Here is a 23,877-nt window from a genome sequence, read left to right on the forward strand (position 1 = left end):
ATAAATACATTGAAAGCAAAGTGTCATGAACAAATGTTCAGTCTCTCTAATAACGTGACATTTACATTGCCCGTAAGACTTCAAAAATCTTTGCCTGAAGACAAATTTCTCTCACCAATACCACTCTTTACAGAATGTGAAAAGGTTGACACATTTCTCAAATAATAATACTTGTATGTAGCATTTCTAGAAACCACATAACTGATGAGAAAACATATGTACACATTTCTGTCATGCTCTTTATTTAGCATTACATTCGCCCATCCCTTAGAAAATAAATCAAATTCTACTTTTCCTCCTATACCATCTCATAATGGATACAGACAGACCACAGATGTTTAACATAACATACTGCAGCCTCCATGGGCCAAGTGGCAGGGACATACTAAATGGAAAAGGTGGAACAAATTGGACCCTTACCATTCCATCCTATCAAACAAAATTGAATATTTAGGTGTTTAAGGCAGAGCTTTTTTAAATCAGACCTAAAACACATTACCACAGCAATGTCCCCTTCATGGGGATGTGGAGGAGGTTGTCTGGCCCATTTGAGAATCTCCACAGCATAGTCTCTTCATACAGCATTTCAACACCTGCCTGTGATACAGTACATGGGGTGGGGAGGATGGACTCTCACACTGAAGATGATTCAGTGGAAGCCCTTCTGTGAAGATGACTACTAATGATGATGTCAGATGGGACTGAATTAAAGGGGTCAACGTTTAGAACCAACATATGGAGCTCATTAGTGATGGGGGAAAAATCAATACAGTTACATATCGGGATATTATTTTTGAAGATGTATCATTGGCTGTACCTGCAGCAAAACTTGTTTTCCATCATCTTGTTAAATAGGGAGACAATTTGTTTTCAGCATTTTTATTTCCATGACTGATCAAAACGTTCTCATGGCTGTCTTTTGTTCCTCTGCAGCAGACATATGGTGAGCAATATGTTTGGAACATCGAATCGTAATAAAATCACAGTCGAATTGGAATACATCTAGAATCGTGAGAATGGCAATGCATATCGTATCGGCACCAAAGTATCGGGATTCGTATTGTGAGGTCCCTGGCACTTCCCAGCCCAATAGCTTGTGATCACATCGTTGATTAGATCTGGGAAAGTTGGGGGTGGCAGGTGTTTCATAGAAAGGTCTTTTCATAAACTAGGACTTTAAACTTATTTAATCACATTTTAAAGTCCCCCTGCATTAAGTGTGGCTGGGAGGTTGAGTGTAGGTTGGACAGGTGCTTCATGGCCTGCCGGTGTGTGAGATGCTCCACTGCACCACTCAGGGCTGTTATTGCTGTCATGGGGAGGCCTGTTTAGCCCTTCCTCAGAGACACATCCAGTCCATGCATATGAGTCAGGCCCCTCTTAAAGGTGAGTGTAAACTCTCTTGAACATTCACTAATAAAAGTAGGTGATAAGAGAAACGATACACTTAAAGTATTTGAACAGTAGCATTTTAGTAAATCTACTTATAAGTCAAATATTATTTTTACTTAAAGGGATAATCCACCACCAGAAATAAAATACATTAATCTCCTGTCAATTTCTTGAAAGCCTATGTTCTATCAGTGGGTAAAATAAAACAATTCCCCATGATTTAACTTCTAAGTGGTCTATCTGTGAAATCAGGAAATGGTGTATGAATGTGGCATAGCCAAATGGTTCTCGTCAACGGAGATGGGGGATAACGCACTTATCACATTTTATGACGCTTTTTAAACAATTACCTGCACTCCAGATTGCCAAGTGAGCCAATAGATGGTATGGCATACTTGTCTGGAACACATCCATCTGTTTATATAATCATGAAAAAATATATATTTCACTTAGATGTGCTCAATCTAAACAGTGTACCAAATGATTAAACTCAGTTTCTCCTTCAAGTACCATCTCGCAATAGAGCTCGCCAGCTTTTAGTCCTAAAAACAGGAAATGAGTTTCCTCTGGTTCGTTTAGCCATTCCCATAGACGGTCTGGTTGTTTAGCAACAAAACTGACGCTTTTGCAACTATGGGGCAAAACAGACAGGGTTGGCTTGAATAGTTGATAACATGTATGCTATTTTTCCTCTCCAATGTTTTATTGAAAACATAAATACATTTGCACAATGAGCACTTGTCCCTCAAATACGTCATTACAGTTGTTGGTTAGCTAGCTAGCCATATCAGCATTGACATTAAATCAGACAAAACACCTCAAAACAAGACATGGTATCAAGAACAAGATGAAACGAGCCAGTTACGATTCCCCACATGACAGTTTCTTGTCATTCTTGCTAGCAATCTGGCCATCCAGAATCACAACAGCATGCTGACTACTGCCCCATAGAGGCAAGCACATCGTTTTTGTGACGTTCTCAGCTAACCTATCTATGGAGAAAGAATAGGGTTTTGGGATAAACGCCAAAAATAAGATCTGATGTTAACACAGGCTTAGGAGATCTTATACGTTTTGTTCTATGCGATAATATCAGTCAACTAACATTACCTTTTTGAAATATAAAGCCTTTTATGTGTATGTGCTTTTTTTATTACATAAATTCTTCAACATTTTCATAGAACAAAACCTAAATCTCCTAAACCCGTGTTTATCCAAAACCCCTACTAAAAGGCCATGTATTTTCCCATATGCTTTGACTAACGAATCATGGTGGATTTAATGCCCTCAAAAAGACGCCATTACTATTTATCTCTATGCTCCCCGTGTGTCTGTGGGAAAAGGCCGTTGTTGCCATAGCAACGTACCATATCTGCACTCGCTTCATTGCAAGTTGATGAACTGCAATTTTAAGAGACTCTTAAATTGATTGTGCAGTTTGTTTAGGCGATTATACAGCTAGCTAGCTACTTCACATGCTGATATTGACTTTGGTATTATTGTGTATAGCTATGTTTTCTAGCTAGCTAGCCAGCCAGTTCAGAAATAGCATTGCATTGTGGGTTTTGTTGCAAGAGATTTCCACAATGCTTTTCACATATGTTTAGCAACCTTGTTATAACAACAAAATTAAACATTTGTTAAGAAATATATTCACATATTAGTGTTATTTAATTAACACTGTTAATTGTATGAATTAGCCGTTTGGTGTGGATTATCCCCTTAAAGGCCCAGTGCAGTCAACGTGATTTTCTCGTGTTTTTTAAATATATTTGCCCACTGAGATTGGAATAATACTGTGTAATTGTGAACATTTGGATAAAGCCCTTTTATTGTAAGAGCAGTTTGAAAAGACTGCCTGAAATTTCACCCGTTTTGGTGGAATGGAGCTTTGGGCTTTCCATGGGGACATCACCATGCGGTAAGTTAATAGTCCAATAAGAAAGATAGTTCCAAACCTCTCTGCCAATAACAGCTAGTTTCCAGGTTTCCCCTCCCCACTCAGACCACTCCCAGATGGTCCTAGCATAATTCTTGCTTGAGAAATTGCTCTTTGCTAAGAAGCAATTTTTTTCTTTGGAGCTTTGGGCTCTCCGTGGGGACATCACCATGTGGTAAGTTAATAGTCCAATAAGAAAGATAGTTCCAAACCTCTCTGCCAATAACAGCTAGTTTCCAGTTTTCCCCTCCCCACTCAGACCACTCCCAGACGGTCCTAGCATAATTCTTGCTTGAGAAATTGCTCTTTGCTAAGAAGCAATTTTTTTCTTATTTTTGATCATTTTAACCGAAAACAAACACAGTAACATACTTAATTGTTGCCCAGAGATGATTTGATATTGAGATTTTAAAAAATGGCTGCTTTGGACCTTTTAAATGAAAATGTTATATTTAAGGTAAATCAACGATAAATGTAGAGACCAGATTTGTTTATAAATGACAACGTTATTTTCTGCTGTCAGAGCTAACAAGCTTTAATTCTCCAGATAAATGGAGAATTCTGCCGCACGGGTGTCTTGAGTGCTCCTTTTGATCTTGCCCTGACGTCATAGCCACCAGCTTGGATTCAGAAAGGCCTCCAAAATTAGCCTTGTATTGTTTGAATTCCCTGAGCGGGGAACTAACTAGCTCTGATCGAATGAAAACACATCTCAGAGGAGGTTTCAGGGAGTTGAGCCAGAAGGAGATCTATAAAACTGGTACTTTAGCAATAAGAAGTTGTTGTGAATAGATGAAACAGGTTGAAACAGGTTTTGATACAGTGATATATACTGTAGTTTGAATAAGAGGTATATGTCAAAGGAGGTAAGCAATAGTAAGGAAAGTACAGTATGTGCCTTACAGCAAATGAGCATAATAGGAGGCAAATAAATAAACACTGTAAGAGAGGAGATGCAGTAGGGGGAGTTCATTTTCACATGGTGCACAGTGCTCAAGCCTTGGTTTCAGTATGGGGAACAGGGGCCGGGACAGTGTGTTTCAGTCCATTAACAACAAGCTGAGAGAGAGGGTCTCTGGCCCTGGTTATATGCAGTCCCCTGGCCATGTTCATATCTCCTCTCTCTCAACTCATAGCTGAACCCATTTGGCCTTTATCTCCTTGACCTTCTGGCAATAATTAGAGCAGCGACAGCCACAGTCCTGCCACCACATCTAGAGCCTCTTCTCTGAGACCTGGACCCTGGAGTCCTGAGGGCCCAGTTCACACCCAGGCCCCATGCCAAAGGGCCGGCCACGACCCACAGTCCTAGCCTCATCCTAACAAGCAGATGGGCATAAAGGGCCCTTTGGTTGCTCTGTTTAGAATACACACAATCCTTTGGATTAGAGAGTGTTCTGGCCGTCACACCTCGATGATGTTCACAGATGGAGCCCGGTTGTTGTTGTTGTTGTTCTTGGGGAACTGAAGGGGAAGAAGGGAAACAGCAGGGATGAAAAAGATGAAGGCCTGTCTTAACCTGGAATTAAGTATAATTCTGCTAGTGTATGAGCATGGAGCGCCTGGACAGAAATGGAGGGTTATGATGCTTTCTCTCTGGAAGGGAGATGGGGTATTTTGGTCATTTTAGTGTCAATTGGTTTAGTTGGCAGAGGTCATCAGCCAGTTGTTGATGGAGAGGAGCGAATGGACATCGGACAATCATGCCAGCGTATGGGCTGTCTATGCATTGATTTGAAAGGCTTTGGATTTATAGCATTGTTGTAACTTATGACCTGAGATGCATGTTTTGCTTTTTAACCATTTTTTTGGGGGGGGGGGGGGTGAAGTGCTGTCATCAATGCTAGTAAATCAATGCATATTCTGTTATGTGGTGGGCGTAGCTCTAATGGTGTTATGGGAGTGTTAACTGCCGGTGAAAGTGGACGTTTTTAAGTCGCTGGGACGATTCGCCTGCCCGGTGACGGTGGGGACTCAGTGGGGAGGAGAAGGGGTTATACCTTACTGCGCAACAGACCCCCTGTCGGGTGCTCCGGAGTACTGCACTCTGATGAGGTCTTAGCTTTGTCCTTATTGGTGTTGGGCTCATTGTCTTTGATGATGTCATACTGACGGCAGAAGAGAGCGATCACACCTGACAGAGAGGCGGAGAAAAGGACATACACAATAAGTAAATAACAACCACATTACCGCAGTGAAAAGCAGACTGAAATCATTTAGCATGGACAAATTACAACAAATTGTGGACCATATTTGTTTAAATATACCTTTTCTTTTTTTCTACATTCATGAGGGTGTGTGTGTGTGTGTGTGTGTGTGTGTGTGTGGTAGGGTTGCAAAATTCCAGTAACTTTTCCCAAATTACCATGTTTTCAAGAAATCCTGGTTGGATGTTCCCAGAATCAGAAGGGAATAAGCAGGAATCCAGATTCCTGCATCCATGATATCTGGAAAAACTGGGAACTTGGGGAAACTTACTGGAATTTTGCAACCCTAGTGTGTGGGTAGCACTCTGACCTTTTGAAACATTCCACCCCTCACCTGCCCACATGATCAGCACCACCACGATAATGATGAACTCCCCCGCCCTCAGCTGAGCTCCCACTTCCTCCATGGTCACCTCGTCTGGAGTGTCAAATACAGCAGCACAATCAGTTCATCACCATGGCAACATTATCATCAGAGTTATTATTGGTAACTGGCAGCTTATTAAACCCAGGTTCTCCTGAAAGGTCAGTCTAATGATGGGGGAGTGTTGGGGTGAAATCCATCATCTGCTAAGTGAATATGCCAGGCAGAACTTCAGTCCAGTAGAACTTGTCTCTACCACAGGAGGTTGGTGGCACCTTAATTGGGGAGAACGGGCTCGTGTTAATGACTGGATCGGAATCAGTGGAATGTTATCAAATGCATGCTTTCAAGGTGTTTGGTGCCATTCCATTTACTCCATTCCAGCCATTAATATGAGCCGTTCTCCCCTCAGCAGCCTCCACTGGTCTCTACTGTAATTATACATACTCAGGAGTAGTTCTGCTCTGTGTCAGCTGGATAGAACAATTTGCCCCTGACACCCCCTATTGTGTAGACTGATCTCTCTATTCTTCTTCAGTCCCAGGATGTCACCACTCACCACTGGCTTTCTGTCAGCTAGCACTACTTCAAACAGGCCACGTTTTTCATGATTCCGACTCAACCCTAACAACTTGGGCACAGGCTCCACAACTATCTCCTCATTGAAGAGCGCTGCTATGTGGGAACCGCACAGCACATGCCTCAATTTGCCCACTATTTCTGAGAGAGGCTGATGGTGTCAAAGGATTCAGTAGAAGCTGGGCATGAAGAGAATACATAAGCCTGAGACAGGGTCAGTGGGGATCCCCACTCTGAAGGGGTTGGAGAGAGAGAGTTAATCACAGCAGCCACGATCGATTGAGTTGGGCCTAAATAGAACTCAATAATCATTATTAATGTCCTAAGGGCCAAAAACTATCAGAAAAGTGTGTGTTTGTGTGTGTTCAAGGTCCACTCATACAAAGCAACATGTTTCTGAATTCAGTAGAGAGCTGGCTAAAGTTCAGCACACAAGTTCCCCCCATTTAAAGACCAAACAGAAGTAGGCAGTGACACTGGTACATTAGCGTGGTGAAGGCTCCGTGCAGATTTCGCCACAGCTTCACCACGCTCCAGCAGGTTCTCCCAATGACTGATTCAGCCAATCGATGAGTCTATGTACCTTGACATTAACCAATCCAAGCTGGAAAGCCAGAGGCTCCTGACACCGCTGCCAGATGGCCTCCATATGGCTAATATTGGTCAGTTCTAATGTCAAAGACGGTCTCCAATCCTAGAGACAGGTTGAGTCCTCTGCAGGAAGAGGTGGGACTGTACTGTTTGTACAGGAGGAAGTTTGCAGGTTGGAGCATTCAGGGACATGGTAAACTGTATGCTGTATAGCTGCAGGATTATATGAGTAAAGACAAATAGTCTTGGAGTGTTATACACCTGTTTTACTGCAGCACAGTTTTGCAGATGTCCAGGAGGGAGTTGTCCCGCTGGTCTAGCTAGAAAACCTCCCTCACCAAGAGTCTTGGTCACAGACCACATGCTGGTTCTATAGCTATGGTCTTGGGAGACAAACACATACAGTGCATTTGAAAAGTATTCAGACCTCTTCACTTTTTCCACATTTTGTTATGTTACAGCCTCATTCTAAAATGGATTAAAGAAATGTTTTACCTCATTCTACACACAATACCCCATAATGAAAAATAAAAAGAGATACCTTATTTACTTAAGTATTCAGACCCTTTCCTGTGAAACTCGAAATTGAGCTCAGGTGCATTCTGTTTGCATTGATAAAGTCCCTCAGTTGACAGTGCATGTCAGAGCAAAAACCAAGTCATGAGGTCAAAGGAATTGTCCGTAGCGCTCCGAGATAGGATTGTGTCGAGGCACAGATCTTGGGAAGGGTACCAAAAAAATGTCTGCAGCATTGAAGGCTGGCCTCCATCATTCTTAAATGGAAGAAGTTTGGAACCACCACGACTTCCTAGAGCTGGTCGCCCAGCCAAACTGAGCCGGGGAACCAGTGACCTTTGGGTTCTTGGCCTTTATCAGGGAGGTGGCCAAGACCCCGATGGTAACTCTGACAGAGCTCCAGAGTTCCTCTGGGGAAATGGGAGAACCTTCCAGAAGGACAACCACGTCTGCAGCACTCCACAAATCAGGCCTTTATGGTAGAGTGGCAAGATGGAAACCACCCTTCAGTAAAAGGCACATGACAGCCCACTTGGAGGTTGCCAAAAGGCACTTAAAGGACTCTCAGACCATGAGAAACAAGAGTCTCTGGTCTGATGAAACCAAAATGGAACTCTTTGGCTTGAATGCCAAGCGTCACGTCTGGAGGAAACCTGGCACCATCCCTATGGTGAAGCATGGTGGTGGCAGCATCATGCTGTGGGGATGTTTTTCAGCAGCAGGGACTGAGAGACTAGTCAGGATCAAGGGAAAGATGAACGGCGCAAAGTACAGAGATCCTTGATGAAAACCTGCTCCAGAGTGTTCGGGACCTCGGACAGGGGCGAAGGGTCACCTTCCAACAGGACAACACCCTAAGCACACAGCCAAGACAACGCAGGAGTGGCTTCGGGATACGTCTCAATGTCCTTGAGTGGCCCAGCCAGAGCCCGGACTTGAACTAGATCGAACATCTCTGGAGAGACCTGTTTAGCGACGCTCCCCATCCAACCTGACTGAGCTTGAGAGGATCTACAGAGAAGAATGTGATAAACTCCCCAAATACAGGTGTGCCAAGCTTGTAGAGTCATACCAAAGAAGACTTGAGTCTGTCATCGCTGCCAAAGGCGCTTCAACAAAGTATTGAGTAAAGGGTCTGAATACTTGATATTTCAGTATAAAATATATATATATATATATTTTAAATCTAAAAAACGTTTCTTGCTTTGTCATATGTGGTATTGTGCGTAGATTGATGAGGGGAAAAATAGTGTCTGTGTCAGAATGTCAGAGCAGTCTGTCTGTTATACAGAATAATTGTGTTTTGTTTTGAACAGACAGGATCTCAAATTTTGTCTGATCACGGCTTTCTTTGTTTCCTCTCTTTATCTCCTGCTTTCGCCTAGTGATAAAAAAAAAAGTTTTAGATGCATACCAGCAAAGCCACTACACAACACAACACAACACTAAACTATACATTAATTGCAATATAATGGTGACCAACAATGCCCACAAACTGTTAGGGCCTACATAATGCTGTCCCGACAGCAGAGCTTTCTTTTCAGCACCATGGAGTGAATCCTTACCACCTGGCTACCAGCGGAGCCTTGTCTGGCAGCGAAACTGTTCATTCAGCTTAATTTACTGCCTTTAAAAAAAAGATAGTTTATGGCTGACTTGCTTAAACAAATGTGGTTTCTACTGCCAATTGAGATGTACAAACTATGGCACAAGGGATTGGCAATCTGTCATTTCGATTAAGACATTGATGAGCGAGCTAGGAAGGATGTAGTCGGTATAATTATTTGTTCAGCAATTTTGAAATGTACAGCAACAGAATTCAGAACATGGGCCGTTCTTACGGTATTCTCCCTATACACCAAGTCAGAACCATAGGATAAATAAAGGGGGCATATAATCAGACATCGAAAGCTCTTACAATATTCAATTATGACATTTCTCTAATAGTCGACATGTGCACCACCAAGTCAGAACAGTAGGCTAAGTTATGAGGGGGAAAGGGACCAAATTATTAGGGTGAGGTACATGGCTACTAACAGCTTACTACACAACATACACTTAGTATTACTTTCTTATCTGCAGTACACATATCTCCCTCGCATATTACATCATTTATGCAGCAGCATACAATACCTTTTTGGACTCGCATTGTTGTGCTGTGCTCACTTGAATTTGTCATCAAAGTTTCTCTGGATTTATTATGGTTCTTGACATCAGTGAGCTTCAGGTCGGCGCACTAGAAAGATGGCAGATTTCCTGGCTTGGAATTCCGAATTTTATGACCGTTCAAAACAGATTTTCCCAGTTGGAGCTTGTTTTTTTCAGAGTTTCCAGTTGTTTTGAACACGGCAGAAGTCATGCAGAATTGACAGCATGGACAATGTATTCAAACTATTCTGGCCCATGCTGTTGATTCCTTCCAAACTACTCATTGTTGAATTTGCGATTTCCAACTTGTGTAATGTTAATGACCAATGGCCGATGAGCACCAATACGTTTTACCTATAATTTGGATTGAAAAGGATTTGCCAGCAGATTGTCAACTTGATTCATGATGATGACTGCTTGTCTAGCTTGGTAGCTAAGATTTTGAAGTCAAGGATCGGTAGGATAGTCAGTTTTACGTGGGTATGTTTGGCAGCATGAGTGAAGGATGCTTTGTTTGCGAAATAGGAAGCCGATTCTAGATTTAATTTTGGATTGGAGATGCTTAATGTTAGTCTGGAAGGAGAGTTTACAGTCTAACCAGACACCTAGGTATTTGTAGTTGTCTACATATTCTAAGTCAGAACCGTCCAGAGTAGTGATCCTGGACAACGGGCAGCGATTGGTTGAAGAGCATGTACTTAGTTTTACTTGCATTTAAGAGCAGTTGGAGGCCACGGAAGGAGAGTTGTATGGCATTGAAGCTCGTCTGGTGGTTAGTTAACGCAGTGTCCAAAGAAAGGCCAGAAGTATACAGAACGGTGTCGTCTGCGTAGAGGTGGATCAGAGAATCACCAGCAGCAAGAGCAACATCATTGATGTATACAGAGAAAAGAGTCGGCCTGAGAATTGAACCTTGTGGCACCCCCAAAGAGACTGCCAGAGGTCCAGACAACAGGCCCTCCGATTTGACACACTGAACTCTGTCTGAGAAGTAGTTGGTGAACCAGGCGAGGCAGTCATTTGAGAAACCAAGGTTGTTGAGTCTGCTGATAAGAATGTGGTGATTGACAGAGTCGAAAGCCTTGGCCAGGTCGATGAATACGGCTGCACAGTATTGCCTTTTATCGGTGGCGGTTATGATATCGTTTAGGACCTTGAGCGTGGCTGAGGTGCACCCATGACCAGCTCGGAAACCAGATTGCATAGCGTAGCAGGTACAGTGGGATTCGAAGTGGTCGGTGATCTGTTTGTTAACTTGGCTTTCGAAGACCTTAGAAAGGCAGGGTAGGATAAATATAGGTTTGTAACAGTTTGGGTCTAGAGTGTCTCCCCGACATAGATTTGCGGTGACGCAGTGTCCCTATGAGTGACAGAACACTGATTTTCCGCTGGCTGCCCCACCACCACAGAAAGCACTGAGCTAGGTTGAAACACCTGCATTTTAGAGCTGCCTTACTCAAGAAAGCAAAAAAAAGAGGCCATATTGTGTGGCTTTATTAACTCAATTATTATTTTATTTTTTACATTGTTTGCAAAATTATATGTGACACGTATTAATGCCAAAATAACATGCAAATCAGGCAAATATAAGTAAATAAATAGCTGAGTAGCTGAGTTACGGTTTTGACATAAATCTACTTGAAAATCTATGGCAAGACTTGAAAATAGTTGTCTAGCCATGATCAACATCCACTTTGGCAGAGATTGAAGAATTATGAAAAGAATAATGGGCAAATGTTTCACAATCCAGGTGTGGAAGCTCTAAAAGACTTACCCAGAAAGACTCACAGCTGTAATCACTGCCAAAGGTGCTTCTGCCAAGTATTGACTCAGGGGTGTGAATACTTACAAAGAGTTATTTCTATATTTAATTTTGAATAAATGAGCAAAAATGTCTAAAAACGTGTTTTCACTTCATCATTATGGGGTATTGTGTGTAAATGGGTGATCTAAAAGAAAAAAAGAAGCTATTTCATCCATTTTGAATTCAGGTTGTAACACAACTAAGTCAAGGGGTGTGAATACGTTCTTGAGAAAGATCATTACAAAAAATATAATTTTATTCAGTAAATATATTTATTTGTTTCTTCATTTTGATAAGAGATAAATGTAATGAATTGAAGGTTATTTGTTGCTATAAAAATCTAAATGTACCAATGTTAAGGTTCTGTCATTATATTTAGGGTGGGGTTGTGGGAAATTCTTGTGAAAAAAAATGGGGTCTCAAGAAATTATTGCAGACAAAATGGGGTGCCCATTGAAAACGTTTGAATACCACTGACATAGAGGGATATGGAGGCTGCATTATTATGCGACCGGTGCTGAGTCATGCCTTAATACTGTAGCCATTTATCACAGTGGCTGCCTGGCTGTACAGGAAACAACCACTTCTCTGAGACACGCACATTTATCTCACCTCTGCCCAGCCATCACTCACACACTAACACCACTTTCGTTGCACTAACACCACTGTTCTCATCTCGTCCACCTATATGGATCTAGCTCTGTGTTGGTCTGGGCCTAGGGACTGTAGGTCTGTATGTGTCTGTTGAGGCTGTTTGTAGCATTCTGTATCCCTTTGTGCTAGTTTCTCCTAGCTGAGAATATCCCAACTAAATTAATATAGGTGTTATATTCATAAGTTGTTGTAAGAGCGCTTGATGTTTAAAAGCATTCTGTTGTGAAACTTAATTTCACGCTTTGTGTCCCCATTGATTTGTATTGGCCTTTATGGAATCAGTGAAAAGTTGTCAACAGTCCAACTGCAAGCTTTAGTCTCGGCACTGTATGTGTACATACTGCTGTGCACAGGGTTTCCTCTTCCTTTTCTGGCACTGTACCTGCATTACAGCAAGGTACGGGAACCTGGAGAAGTGCTTTGGACTTTGTTTTCTCCATAGATACTGTATGTATTAGCTTCAGTCTTATCCTAAAGTTGTGTGTGAGATTCTAGAGTTGTTTACCTTTACTCTTGGAGGCCTGTGTCTCAGACTCCTTGGGCGTGCGGAAGCGCAGGGGTTCGCTGTGCTGACTCATGGGCCCACTCATGCTGATGGACTGCACGTGCACAATGTAGTCGGTCTCCTCCTCCAAGTCCCATAATGCACAGGAGCGGGTGGTGGTGTTCACTTCCTGGATGAAGCGCAGCATGCGCACGTCCTTCTTCTGTTGGCACATCATCACAGAGGTGCGTTTAGTGAGCAGTGTAACACAAAACTATTCACTGATGTTGAGTAGAAGTCTCACACACAACATTGAGCCCTGGTGAACTTCAATCCCAGTTATCACATACTGTACAGTAATAGTAGACAGAAATAGACTGTGTGGAGGAGCTGTATGTGGAGGAGTGGATAGAGGGAGCAGCAGTCAGGAGATGGGCAGAACCAGGGTTCTTAGCTGGGCCTCTGGGACCAGGAAATCATCAGCTGATTGGCTAGAATGGAGCCTAACCATTGTGCAGGGTAGAGTGAAAGTGGGAAATGTTATTGCTTTCCCTCTTTACACAGCTGCAATCTTCCACTGCTGTTGTCGAGGAGACGGGCGCTGACGGGATCGTCCTGGCAACACAACGTCCCGTGACACAACGGTTCCGCAAAACAAGCAGCTGGCCAGCAACGCAGGGACGGTGAGTAGCGATTGGTGACAGATACTATTTGATCTCCTATTGGCGAGAGTGAGTGTTTGTGTCTTGGGTGGGTCTCCCCCCCCCCCCCGCACTGCGCTCCTTCTCGCTCTCACCTGCTGTGTGATGGCGAAGCCGATGACAAGGTCCCCTTCGGGGATGTCCCATGTCACCACGGCAGAGTTGGACTTCAAAGCCTTGATGGTCACATTGACAGGAGCCGCCAAACTGTCTGCAAACACAGACAGGGAGAGAGAGAGAGAGAGAGAAAAGATACACATGAAGCAAATGAAGTTTACTGTCTAGTGGGTACTGGGTAGGATACAGTAGGTATGGTAATGGGTACATGTGTTATTTACATGGACTCAATATAGTACTTCAAACAGTCCCTACAATCACAGAGCGGTTAATAAGCTACTTCACGGGAAAGCTTGGCTATTCTAGACGGTATGATCTACAGATTGGCCATCAGACTGTGGAGCCTGGTGCTTACAACAAACAGAGGCCTCTGATCACTGCAGCCCCCCACAGCTGGTTTCACTGTTCACTATTACTCACCCAGGGAGAGCTGGGGCCTGATTCAGTATTCACATCCATTCAGCATAATTAGGACTCATAAGAAATACAAGTGCAATCAAATCTAGAGTGGAGCGGTTTGTAGGGGTTGAATTTTAAATGGCCCCGCAATTAAGGGTTGAATTTTGAATAGGTTCACATTTAGAGTCAGTTGAATATTCCGTGAAATTACACTCAACTCAAAATAATGTACACTGAGTGTACAACACTTTAGGAACACCTTCCTAACATTTAGTTGCACCCCTTTTTGCCCTTAGAGCAGCCTCAATTCATCGGGGCATGGACTCTAAAAGATGTTGAAAGCGTTCCACAAGGATGCTGGCCTGTGCTGACTCCAGTGCTTCCCACAGTTGTGTCAAGTTGGCTGGATGTCCTTTGGGTGGTGGACCATTCTTGATACACACGGGAAACTTTGCAGTTCTTGACACACTCAAACTGATGCGCCTGGCACCTACTACCATACCCCGTTCAAAGACACTTCAATCTTTTGTCTTGCCCTTTCATCCTCTGAATGGTAAACACACACAATCCATGTCTCAAGGCTTAAAAATCCTTCTTTAACCTGTTTCCTCCCTTTCATCTACACTGATTGAAGTGGATTTAAGTGACATCAATAGGGGATCATAGCTTTCACCTGGATTCACCTGGCCAGTCTGTCATGGAAAGAGCAGGTGTTCTTAATGTTTTGTACACTCCAGTGTATATAGAGTTGGATTACTTTTTATTATTCAGTGTAATGTGTTGTACGTGCTGCAAACCATTGACAGTTTAATTAGGGTTTGTGCTACATCACTTCAAAGTAATGATTTGTTGCTGTACAATACATTTACAGTTTTGTGTGTGTGTGTGTGTGTGTGTGTGTGTGTGTGTGTGTGTGTGTGTGTGTGTGTGTGTGTGTGTGTGTGTGTGTGTGCTGTATTCAGATGTTTACACCTGGCGGCATACTTAATCAAATAAGTGAACAGATGACGCTGTGATTACAAATGAATGAGAGATCCAAACCCTGCTGGAGTAGGGACATGCCAACTGTTTTTCAAAAAAAGCTTCAATGACACTTTCAATTCATACATTCCAGACAGTGAATGGGACAATCATTATCAGGGCTTACCTGAATGATCAGAGAGCTTTGGTGGTGATGACTCATGCGATGGGGGAGTGTCTGCAGAGTAAATGAACATACAATCTTCCATGTTCCTTCACTGTCAGAGGGAGGGCGCCCTGTCTCTTAGCCCCTCCGTGTCACACGTACACTTCCGTATGGTAAACAGTCTGAGACATTGAGGATAGATGGGTTTGTGTGATGAGACACAGGAGGGACGGGAACAGATAATCGAGAGTGGACACTCATAATCATGTTACGTTATTCCGACATCTATTTAGTGCTGCAGATGTATTCAGAAGAGTTATTGAGTGTGTTAGCGCTCACTCTTTTCTTTAGCTAGGCAGTGTAAATCATGGCCTAGTCATTGTTTTGCTGATTAAAGGCCTGAGACAGAGACACACACCCAGTTGCTTTGTTGGGGATGTACTCCTTGGCAGTCGGTGGCCAAGACGGGAAGCTCTCATATATCCCCATGACGTGAAGTGTGAGTCAGGACTAATGAAACAGCAGACAGAGGTCTCCATAAACTCACTCTCTCACTCTCTCACACACACACACACGATGAGAGATGGGGATAACTTTGAGTCCAGACTCAGAGCCCTGTCCCTGGTGCGTGTGTGTGAGAGAGAGAGGGAGCAGACACCAGCATGTCTTTGTTAGCGGAGTCATCAGAGGGACAGGAGGTAGAGTGTGGCGTGCTGGGCCGTGTCATGAGGATGAGTGTTCAGTGGGTGGCAGCTCGGCAGTCTTTCAAGGAGAGAGAGGGTATATAAAGAGTGAGGCAGTATGTTTGCATGGGTGTCTGTGTGTGTTTGCTAGTAAACTAATTGTACAGTGCACAATAAATTAGATTTTGTCCAGCCTACAGACAACAAATAAAACACTCAAACTGTTGGCTTGCAGTTTGTACGTACTATTTCCCCTCGACATTTTAAGAGCCTTTACTAACTTGCAAGCACGCACACACAAACACTGCCTGCTGCTTAGTCTCATTGTCACAGTACTCCAGCTGCCCTAGATCAATAAAGCCTATCATTATTTAATGAACGTTCTCTGGCCTCCACAGGCCCTTCTCTCTCAACTCATACCAGCCCCCCCCCCCCGACCACCAGACCCTCTGACCTGGGAAAGACCGTAGCACTCCCCCCTCAACCTGTGAACTGTATATCTGTATAGCTGCTCTCTCTGACTGTTGAACACGGGCTGATTTCTGACTGAGTTGCTTTGCCTCTGCCTGATCTAAGACCCTGGTCTGGTCCTGCAGCATTTCATCCTTTCATGCCTCTGTGCTCATAGAACGCTTACTGCTCAGCAATCAAAGACACCCTTCTCATCTCATGGGTAAATATCCCACAGACAGACAGACATAGAGTCTGCATGCTGGCAGTAATGGCCCGAGGGGAGTAAAATATCAAAGTGGGCCAATAATGTGGTGCTTCTCCCTGGCATTAGCAATGAGAGACCATAAATAGACAAATGAAGTGAACCTTGGGTTGCTGTCTCTAAGCGATAGCCGACCCTGCTGGGCAATAAATTAGCACATGTTCATTAACACGTCCTCGCCTGACGCTAACGAGCATGCTGGGGGAATCACAAGTGGCTTTTCAATACCCCCCCAACGTGTCATTGAGATTGCAAGGGCAACCACTTCTCCCTTTGTGCTTTCAGGTCATTCATACTCTTCCTCAGGTTTACTGTACTGAGCAGTACACACACACACACACACACACACACACTGGCCTAAAGAGCGGCAAAGATGCGAGCGCCGAAATAGCCTCTCACTTTCACTCTCTCACCCACTCACTCTCCCCCTCACTTGTGTAATTAAATGTCAAAAGCCAGAGTATGAAAATCAATGCTGCATTGTGTAGTATCGCATCTGAGAATGCAGCAAAGGAGCACGGGTGGCAGTGTTGATTATTTGACAAGCCGCCGTACTGCTCGTCTGTTAACTACAAATGAAATCTAGTTCCCATCCAAGTTCCTCGGGCCAGGAAACCAAGGTAATATCTACACAATCAATATCCCAGTAGAGCTGGGCACATTATACACACAGCACATAAATATGATGGGGTTTTTCACTATTCTCCCCTTCTCCTTGTTTCACTATCTCCTACTCATCCCTTTCTCTCCCTGTTACCTACTCCACTCTCTTGCTCTCTTTCTCTCATCATCTTTCTCTCCATCCCGGTTTTATTCTCTCTCCTCATCCCTCGTTTCCTGTCTGTTTCATTCCCTCTTTTTCTCATCCCTCTCTTTCTGAAGAGTGTTAACCAGTCTGTTGAGAAGTGAAGCAGCTGGTGGGGTAATGCCTAGCTGCCTCCTTGGAAGGATTGCACTGGGAGGGAGATGGTGGAGAGAGATAGAAAGAGAGGTTGGCATTGGCTCTCTATGGTGCTTTCTCTCCATCTCTCTCTCACTTTCCTTCTCTCAGTCTTTCTGCATTTTTCGCAAAAAAAAATGTCTCTTGCCCACTGGGCACACACTGGTTGAATCAATGTTGTTTCCACGTCTACTCCACGTTGAGCCAATGTGGAATAGACGTTGAATTCACGTCTGTGCCCAGTTGGTGTTTTCTCTTGCTCTGTGCCTCTTCCTTCTCTCTCTCCTGGTGAGCGTGACGGTTCCTCTCTGAGAGGCAGGCTTCTATCCCTCCTTAATGTCACCAGGCCTGCAGCTCTTACACTGGATTTGGCCACAGGCCCAGGAGACAGTGTGTTTCATGAGCACGCACACACACACACACACACACACACACACACACACACACACACACACACAGACAGAGACAGAGAGAGAGACTGGGCTACAGGTAAACTGCTGTGTCTCCACAGCCAGTTCTAGCGTAACTCACACCATTTGCGTTATCCCCTAGGATATTAACAGAGAGGAGGAAATAAAAACAGTATTTTTACGCTCTGGTGAGCTGCCAAGGGCAGTGTGTGTGTACGCTCCTGTCTTAGGGCCAGGAACATATACAGCACCATAACATTCTCTGGCGCAACCACCCCACCATTATCATATTGTACTCATGGGCTCTAAATGGCAGATTGGACCCCCACCGCCCAACAGCTTGGCCCCCCACCAATACCACCTGCCATCCTCCTCCCCACCTGCCACTCATGGTGTCAGAGCAGACTCCAGACTGCGTCAGAGACATGGCAGGGACACGTCAGTCTGTTGGCAGTGCCACCTCACAGGCCTGATGGCCAGGAGCTAGTCTTTCATTGTGTATTTATTACTTCTGTTATTATTTTTCCAGACTATTTTTCTCTTTTTTTTCTCTCTGCGTTGTTGGTAAGTAAGCATTTCACTGTTAGTATACACCGGTTGTTTTCTGAAGCACGTGATACATGCATTTGATTAATGTGTGTTCTCAATGACAGCAACAAGGCCCCTCAGACAAGCACATTCATTCATTTCCATGGATCCCAGCTCTCTGAGAGATCACAAGTGAGGTAGATATGGAGTATGACAAAAAGTGAGCAATTGACTATATCAATCACACATGGTCTGGTTGGAAAATAAGCTGCTAAGATGAGTTCCACTGTGAAAAGATGTTGAACAGATGCTGTTTGGTTGAGTTGTATTTCAGTCAACCTTACTCAACAGAAGCCAGCAGGAACGCAAACAAGGCTTAGTCCTTTGTCTTAATCTGTGCATTCTAGGGCTATGAGTCATGTGCAGGAGCCGGCAACAGAGCATCAGGAGCCCCGTGTGTATCTGGTTTAAGGCCCCTCTGTCTACAGTGTCTGAGTTCAGGCAAAACCAACCACACTCATTCTGAGGAAGATTACACTTGTCTCTTTTGCTGCTGGTGCTGTAGCACTTCTCATTCTCGCTGACATTTTGCCTTGTCTCTATTGTGTTTGCCTACTGTGTTTGAAAATACCATCAGCCTGTCATGAAGGCTGTTATTTTGGATTAACAAGGGGAACATGGCTTTATTAGTGCGTGTTCGTGCTGGTAATGGCTGCAATGTATGTGTGTGCTGAACTGCAAGTGCCATTTTGAGAGAATTCTGTGCCTTCGTCTGTTCTCTCCTTTTGTCTACAGATCTACTGCCAAATAACTAATTGAATACTTCAATAATACAGCCAGCCAATGAATGAATACTATTTAACTGTTTCCACTCACACATAAACACACTGACACACAAACACACACACATGCACGTAATACAAACCCATATGAACGTAAACAAGCACACACTCCATTACTTATATCAAAATGTTCTGCTTCCAAACACCCATTTCTCTTTTCCCGTTCTGGTTGGAGCAGACCTCATACATGTGGTAAGTGGAAGATATCCAGCCTCTGCTGTGTAATCCCATGCATGTTCTGTTTCCTGCTCCATTGGTTGTGTCTGTCTTCGGGGTAAACTATCTAAATCTGTTCTTTTGAAATTGGGATGATTCATCCAACAATATGTGGCTGGCCTACATAACAACCAGGCCTTTAGAGGAGGCACTTAAGCCAGATGACATCCAAAACAGGTAGCTATGGGCTGTTTTTGTTATCACATATTATTTCAAAAGATTCACAGAATCTAACAGATGAAAAATGTCTATTTAGCATAAAGGAGAACAACGGTAGACTAAAGTGAAGAAAGAAAGGGTGGCATCAAAGAAACACTGTTGTTCCAAGAATACAGACCTTCAGGAACCACAGTGTATGTCCCCCTAGTTTGTTTAACATACTGTACATTTAGGTGTTTTTCTGATGAAACAACCTCCCAGTGAATATTCCACAAAGAGCTTTTGAGCCAGCTAGTGATTTGGAAGTAGACTGGAGTTGATGAGTCTGTTTAACGACCTTTGGCTCCTCTGTCTGGGTGCTGTAGCTCCTCTGGGTGGGATGGTGTGATGACTTGACACTTGACAGTTAATATACTGCTGCTACTGAGAATCTGTGGCAGGGTTGGGGAGTGGCAGGACTCCTCTGGTTGGCCAGCGTTAGAACCCTCATAGTGGGAGTGTAATAGTCATGCTGCGTTTTACAGTAAAAACAAAACAAGGCTTTTTAGAATAGCTACTCGTTTCATCAGAACTTGAAAGGGTCTCTAAGGTTATGCTGGGCTTTTCTATTGGTTACTGTTTAACTACTTGATTGATTGGTTGATTTGATGGGTTGACTGACTGATTGATTGTGTTTCATGGCGAGTCTGTCGAGGAGCAGGGACTGGCTGGTGGAATTTACCACCTCGTTAAGATGGTGTTGAAGTTCATTTACATTTTAAATGGAAACATTAGCTTTACATTCCTCGTCCAGAGTGACAGATACTTCATGACTCACCATAAACAGAAATGCATTAAAGGACGTCACAAATGTAAAGTTTACAGCGTGTTAACACACACCCACACGCTTCTGTCAATCCAACCATCCTGCTCAGTACCTAGCTTTGCTCCTCTGATTACTTGTCATGCTTTCCTTTGTTTCTGTGTTCTCTATGTTTGCTTTCTAAAGAGTAACACATTCTTAAGTGTACCTTATACAAGTGCAATGTCTACTTCAATCAAATATCCCTCCACAAGTGCCCTTGACTGTCTCCAGTCAACACTTCTACTAAGGAGATGGAAGTGGTTTAATGGTGTCTCTGATTGTCTGAGTGTTCTTCAACCTGGTCCTGGACAACCACAGGGTGTTAGAACTGGGCTGGAACAAAAGCCTGCACACACTGTATATCCCTAGGTCCAGTGGATTGAAAAACACCATTAGATCCTCGATCTGGCTGCATTGCTACAGTATGTGTGTCAGCTCTCCAGTACAGTACTGTCTAGTGAGATGACATCATACACTAGGTGTATGTTGCTGTGGCTATAAGGAGGTTGATGTAGATGGAGGAGGGATTACAAGAACTCTCTGCACTGCCTGCAGGACTGGCTCATTAATCAATGTTTTATTAAATCGCCCCCCGCACAATCAGAATGTATGAAACAATTATGAGCCCACAGAAACCATATGTGCACCCCACTTTCGGCGAAACGTGATTTGCTGACACAGTAAGGGTGTGTGTTGCCTACGTGCAAGTGTGCATGCATGTGTGTCTGTGTCTAGGCTATGTCTAAGGCTGTGTCTAGGCTATGTCTAGGCTATGTCTAAGGCTGTGTCTAGGCTATGTCTAAGGCTGTGTCTAGGCTATGTCTAAGGCTGTGTCTAGGCTATGTCTAAGGCTGTGTCTAGGCTATGTCTAAGGCTGTGTCTAGGCTATGTCTAAGGCTGTGTCTAAGCTATGTCTAAGGCTGTGTCTAGGCTATGTCTAAGGCTGTGTCTAAGCTATGTCTAAGGCAGTGTCTAGGCTATGTCTAAGGCTGTGTCTAGGCTATGTCTAAGGCTGTGTCTAGGCTATGTCTAAGGCTGTGTCTAGACGTGACAGTTCATGCATCTTTATCATTCGGATCATAGCGTTCTGTTCATGGAATTGCGAACGTGTCATGCATCTACACCTACAGAAATGTGTCCACAGTGTGTCCAGATTCCCTATTCCCACGCTATATTTAAATGCCAGTAAACATTTTACAAATGGTGGAATAGGCTAAATATGATAACACCACAACAACTGATGGCTGTAGCTAACTGGCCAGCTAATCTCTGTAGCTAGCACTCAATGCTAAAGGGATTGCAAACAGGTTAGCATAACTCTAGCCAAACCAAAAATATTTTTCTAAATATTAGCTAGCTGGCTACCATTTAGGAGGCCAGCAAACGCATTCTTAACATGCTAGGAGCGTATTTCCTCCAACATTATAATGAAAAGTTGCCTCTCGTTCTCAAAACACAAGTTTTCTGGAGACATGTGGGAGGACTGTTGATGACGTTGCCCCCTGGTCAGCCAGATCTGAACACAGTCAGACCACAAAGCGTTTTTTTGTGTATTCTGATAGCAGATGTCGCATGTAGGTGTCAAGTGTAGACACGTCCTACGTGTCTGTGTTGTTTATTTATGAGCGAGCGAGGGAGAGAGAGAGAGATGTAAACGCTGTAGAGGCGGTGGGTGGATTCTGATTGCAGTAGTGTGTCAGTGTGATTTGCAGTGCTCCATCAAGATGAGCGGCGAAAGCTACAGCACTCAAGTGTTTAGGGAACGTACATTCCGGGGTGATAGATTCCGCTGGGGTTCTCCTCTGTCTATTCCCAGGGTTCACTCTCACCTCACGCATTGCTCATTCAGCAGCCTTCCGAGGAACAATTTGAAATGGTTGTTTTCCTCCACAAATGTTATAGCAAGCTGTGCCAATAGTACATTCACTGTAATGCTATGATTCTAATGGATATTAGTTTGGTCCCTGCTGTATAAATATCACATATTACTTTGAAAATGTGTGCAGAAGAAATACATATTTGTATAATATATATTTGTCCATCATTCTGTGATAACAGTTCATTACAGATTTTTAAGTAAAACATTTTTTAAAATGCATTATTAAAGCTATTTCATTTTCAGAGACATTGGGGTTGTACTTGTACTATGTACTACTTAATGAAATGGTCAGCTTTACTTGGTTAAGTCAGTTTAACGTAATATCAGTCTCAATCTTGTGAATGTAAGCACTTGACAACTGCTTGGATCAAAGGCTAGTGTTATTCTTGCTGATATGGTAGTAAATATAACTAGGCTACAGTAATAAAACATACTGAAACGTAACGTAGGCAATAAAACTGGTGCTGAATTATTGCAAAAGCATTTGTTTAGCCTTTAAATCCAGGAACATAACTGCTCATGTTCCATGGCCTATTTAGAGTGTTTCAGTATAGATCAGTACCAGTATAATGTCTGGAGCATTGTATCAATTCAGATTCTTACACACAGGATTCCTCATTCATCGCACAGAATATAGCCTAAATGCCAATTAGAAACAAATTAGCACCAAAAAAAACACTTTTTCTCATTGTTTTATTTGCACGGATACCAATGCAGTCCCCTTAATGCTCACACATTAACCTTAGAGTTCCCACTAGAAGGCAAATACGTGAATGCATGGTTGAGTAATTGCTGAAAAATAAATATTTTAAGTACATAAACATTAACTTACCAGCAAAGACGCGAGAGACACCTAGACAGCTGAGAATTAGCAGTGGCACGGTTGACAGGAAAAATATCTTCATCCTTTAAACATTAGAGGACGTGATATCCCATTTACTCTGACTAGAGCTACGTTAACTGCCTTGCTATTGTTCAGCATTCACATCAGTCCATGCATATTGTCTCGATCAAAAACCGTTTACTGTCTCGTTGGCTTGCCGCAGGTCGACTGACGAGCGCTTTCAGCAACCTGGGACAGCGACAGCGCTCCCCCACCTACATGCAACAGTAGTTTAACATGCGGCGGACCTTGTTCGTGTGTGTCGCCCACGAACGCTCTTCATTGTTCCACCTCAGCTACGAGAGATATTTATAGACATTAAACTCGACGACCAGACATAAATTAAGTCCTGGTGATGAGTGTTGGTCCGTGGCTGTGGCCGAGTTTCGCACCGTGTACATATGTGCCCCTGAAGTCGGGTGGTGCTTAGGGGCACTCAACAGAAACGTGATCGCGCTCCTCTCACTGCCCTGCCCACTGCAATCGACACTAGCGTGCGTATAGTCATGGGAGGGATGCACACACACACACACACACAGGCATACACTCTAGGCTCCAATTATTATTCATATGCGCTGCAATTATACCTCTATGCACACATAATGTCCACATGGAGAGTTTATTAATTATGATTAAATTAGGTATGAAATCATCTCACAGACTATTGGCTACAGTAAACCGGATAACTTTCACTTTTGCTCAAAGTGCATGTATATTTTTCTCAGCTATAGACAAAGTGCATGTATATTGTTCTCAG

The 23,877-nt window shown here is 43.4% G+C and overlaps 1 protein-coding gene across 2 annotated transcripts; it reads right to left on the reverse strand.

Moving 5' to 3' along the window:
- Nucleotides 1–225: 225 nt before the first annotated feature.
- On the reverse strand, nucleotides 226–23,496 carry LOC115138426 (fibronectin type III domain-containing protein 5). Of its 2 annotated transcripts, none has more exons than XM_029675263.2 (6): nucleotides 23,070–23,496; nucleotides 13,475–13,590; nucleotides 12,700–12,901; nucleotides 5,873–5,956; nucleotides 5,332–5,465; nucleotides 226–4,795 (listed from the first exon to the last, which is right to left on the reverse strand). In XM_029675263.2, the coding sequence occupies exons 1-6, from the start codon at nucleotides 23,140–23,142 to the stop codon at nucleotides 4,736–4,738; spliced, it is 669 nt and encodes a 222-aa protein (XP_029531123.2). In that variant the 5' UTR covers nucleotides 23,143–23,496; the 3' UTR covers nucleotides 226–4,735. The 2 variants fall into 2 exon arrangements, with proteins under 2 accessions (XP_029531123.2, XP_029531122.2); XM_029675262.2 differs by having other exon boundaries at nucleotides 5,849–5,956.
- Nucleotides 23,497–23,877: the final 381 nt, after the last annotated feature.

The sequence above is a fragment of the Oncorhynchus nerka genome, linkage group LG12 (genome assembly GCF_034236695.1).
Source record: "Oncorhynchus nerka isolate Pitt River linkage group LG12, Oner_Uvic_2.0, whole genome shotgun sequence".
In the NCBI taxonomy this organism is placed as follows: Eukaryota; Metazoa; Chordata; class Actinopteri; order Salmoniformes; family Salmonidae; genus Oncorhynchus; species Oncorhynchus nerka.

Coding starts and splice junctions, on each gene's coding strand:
- LOC115138426 (XM_029675262.2), bottom strand. CDS start 23,142: ATGAAGATATTTTTCCTGTCAACCGTGCCACTGCTAATTCTCAGCTGT. Junction 12,902..13,474: donor GCTTCGCCATCACACAGCAG/GTGAGAGCGAGA, acceptor ATGTGCCAACAG/AAGAAGGACGTGCGCATGCT. Junction 4,796..5,331: donor GGGGTCTGTTGCGCAGTAAG/GTATAACCCCTT, acceptor CTTCCCCTTCAG/TTCCCCAAGAACAACAACAA.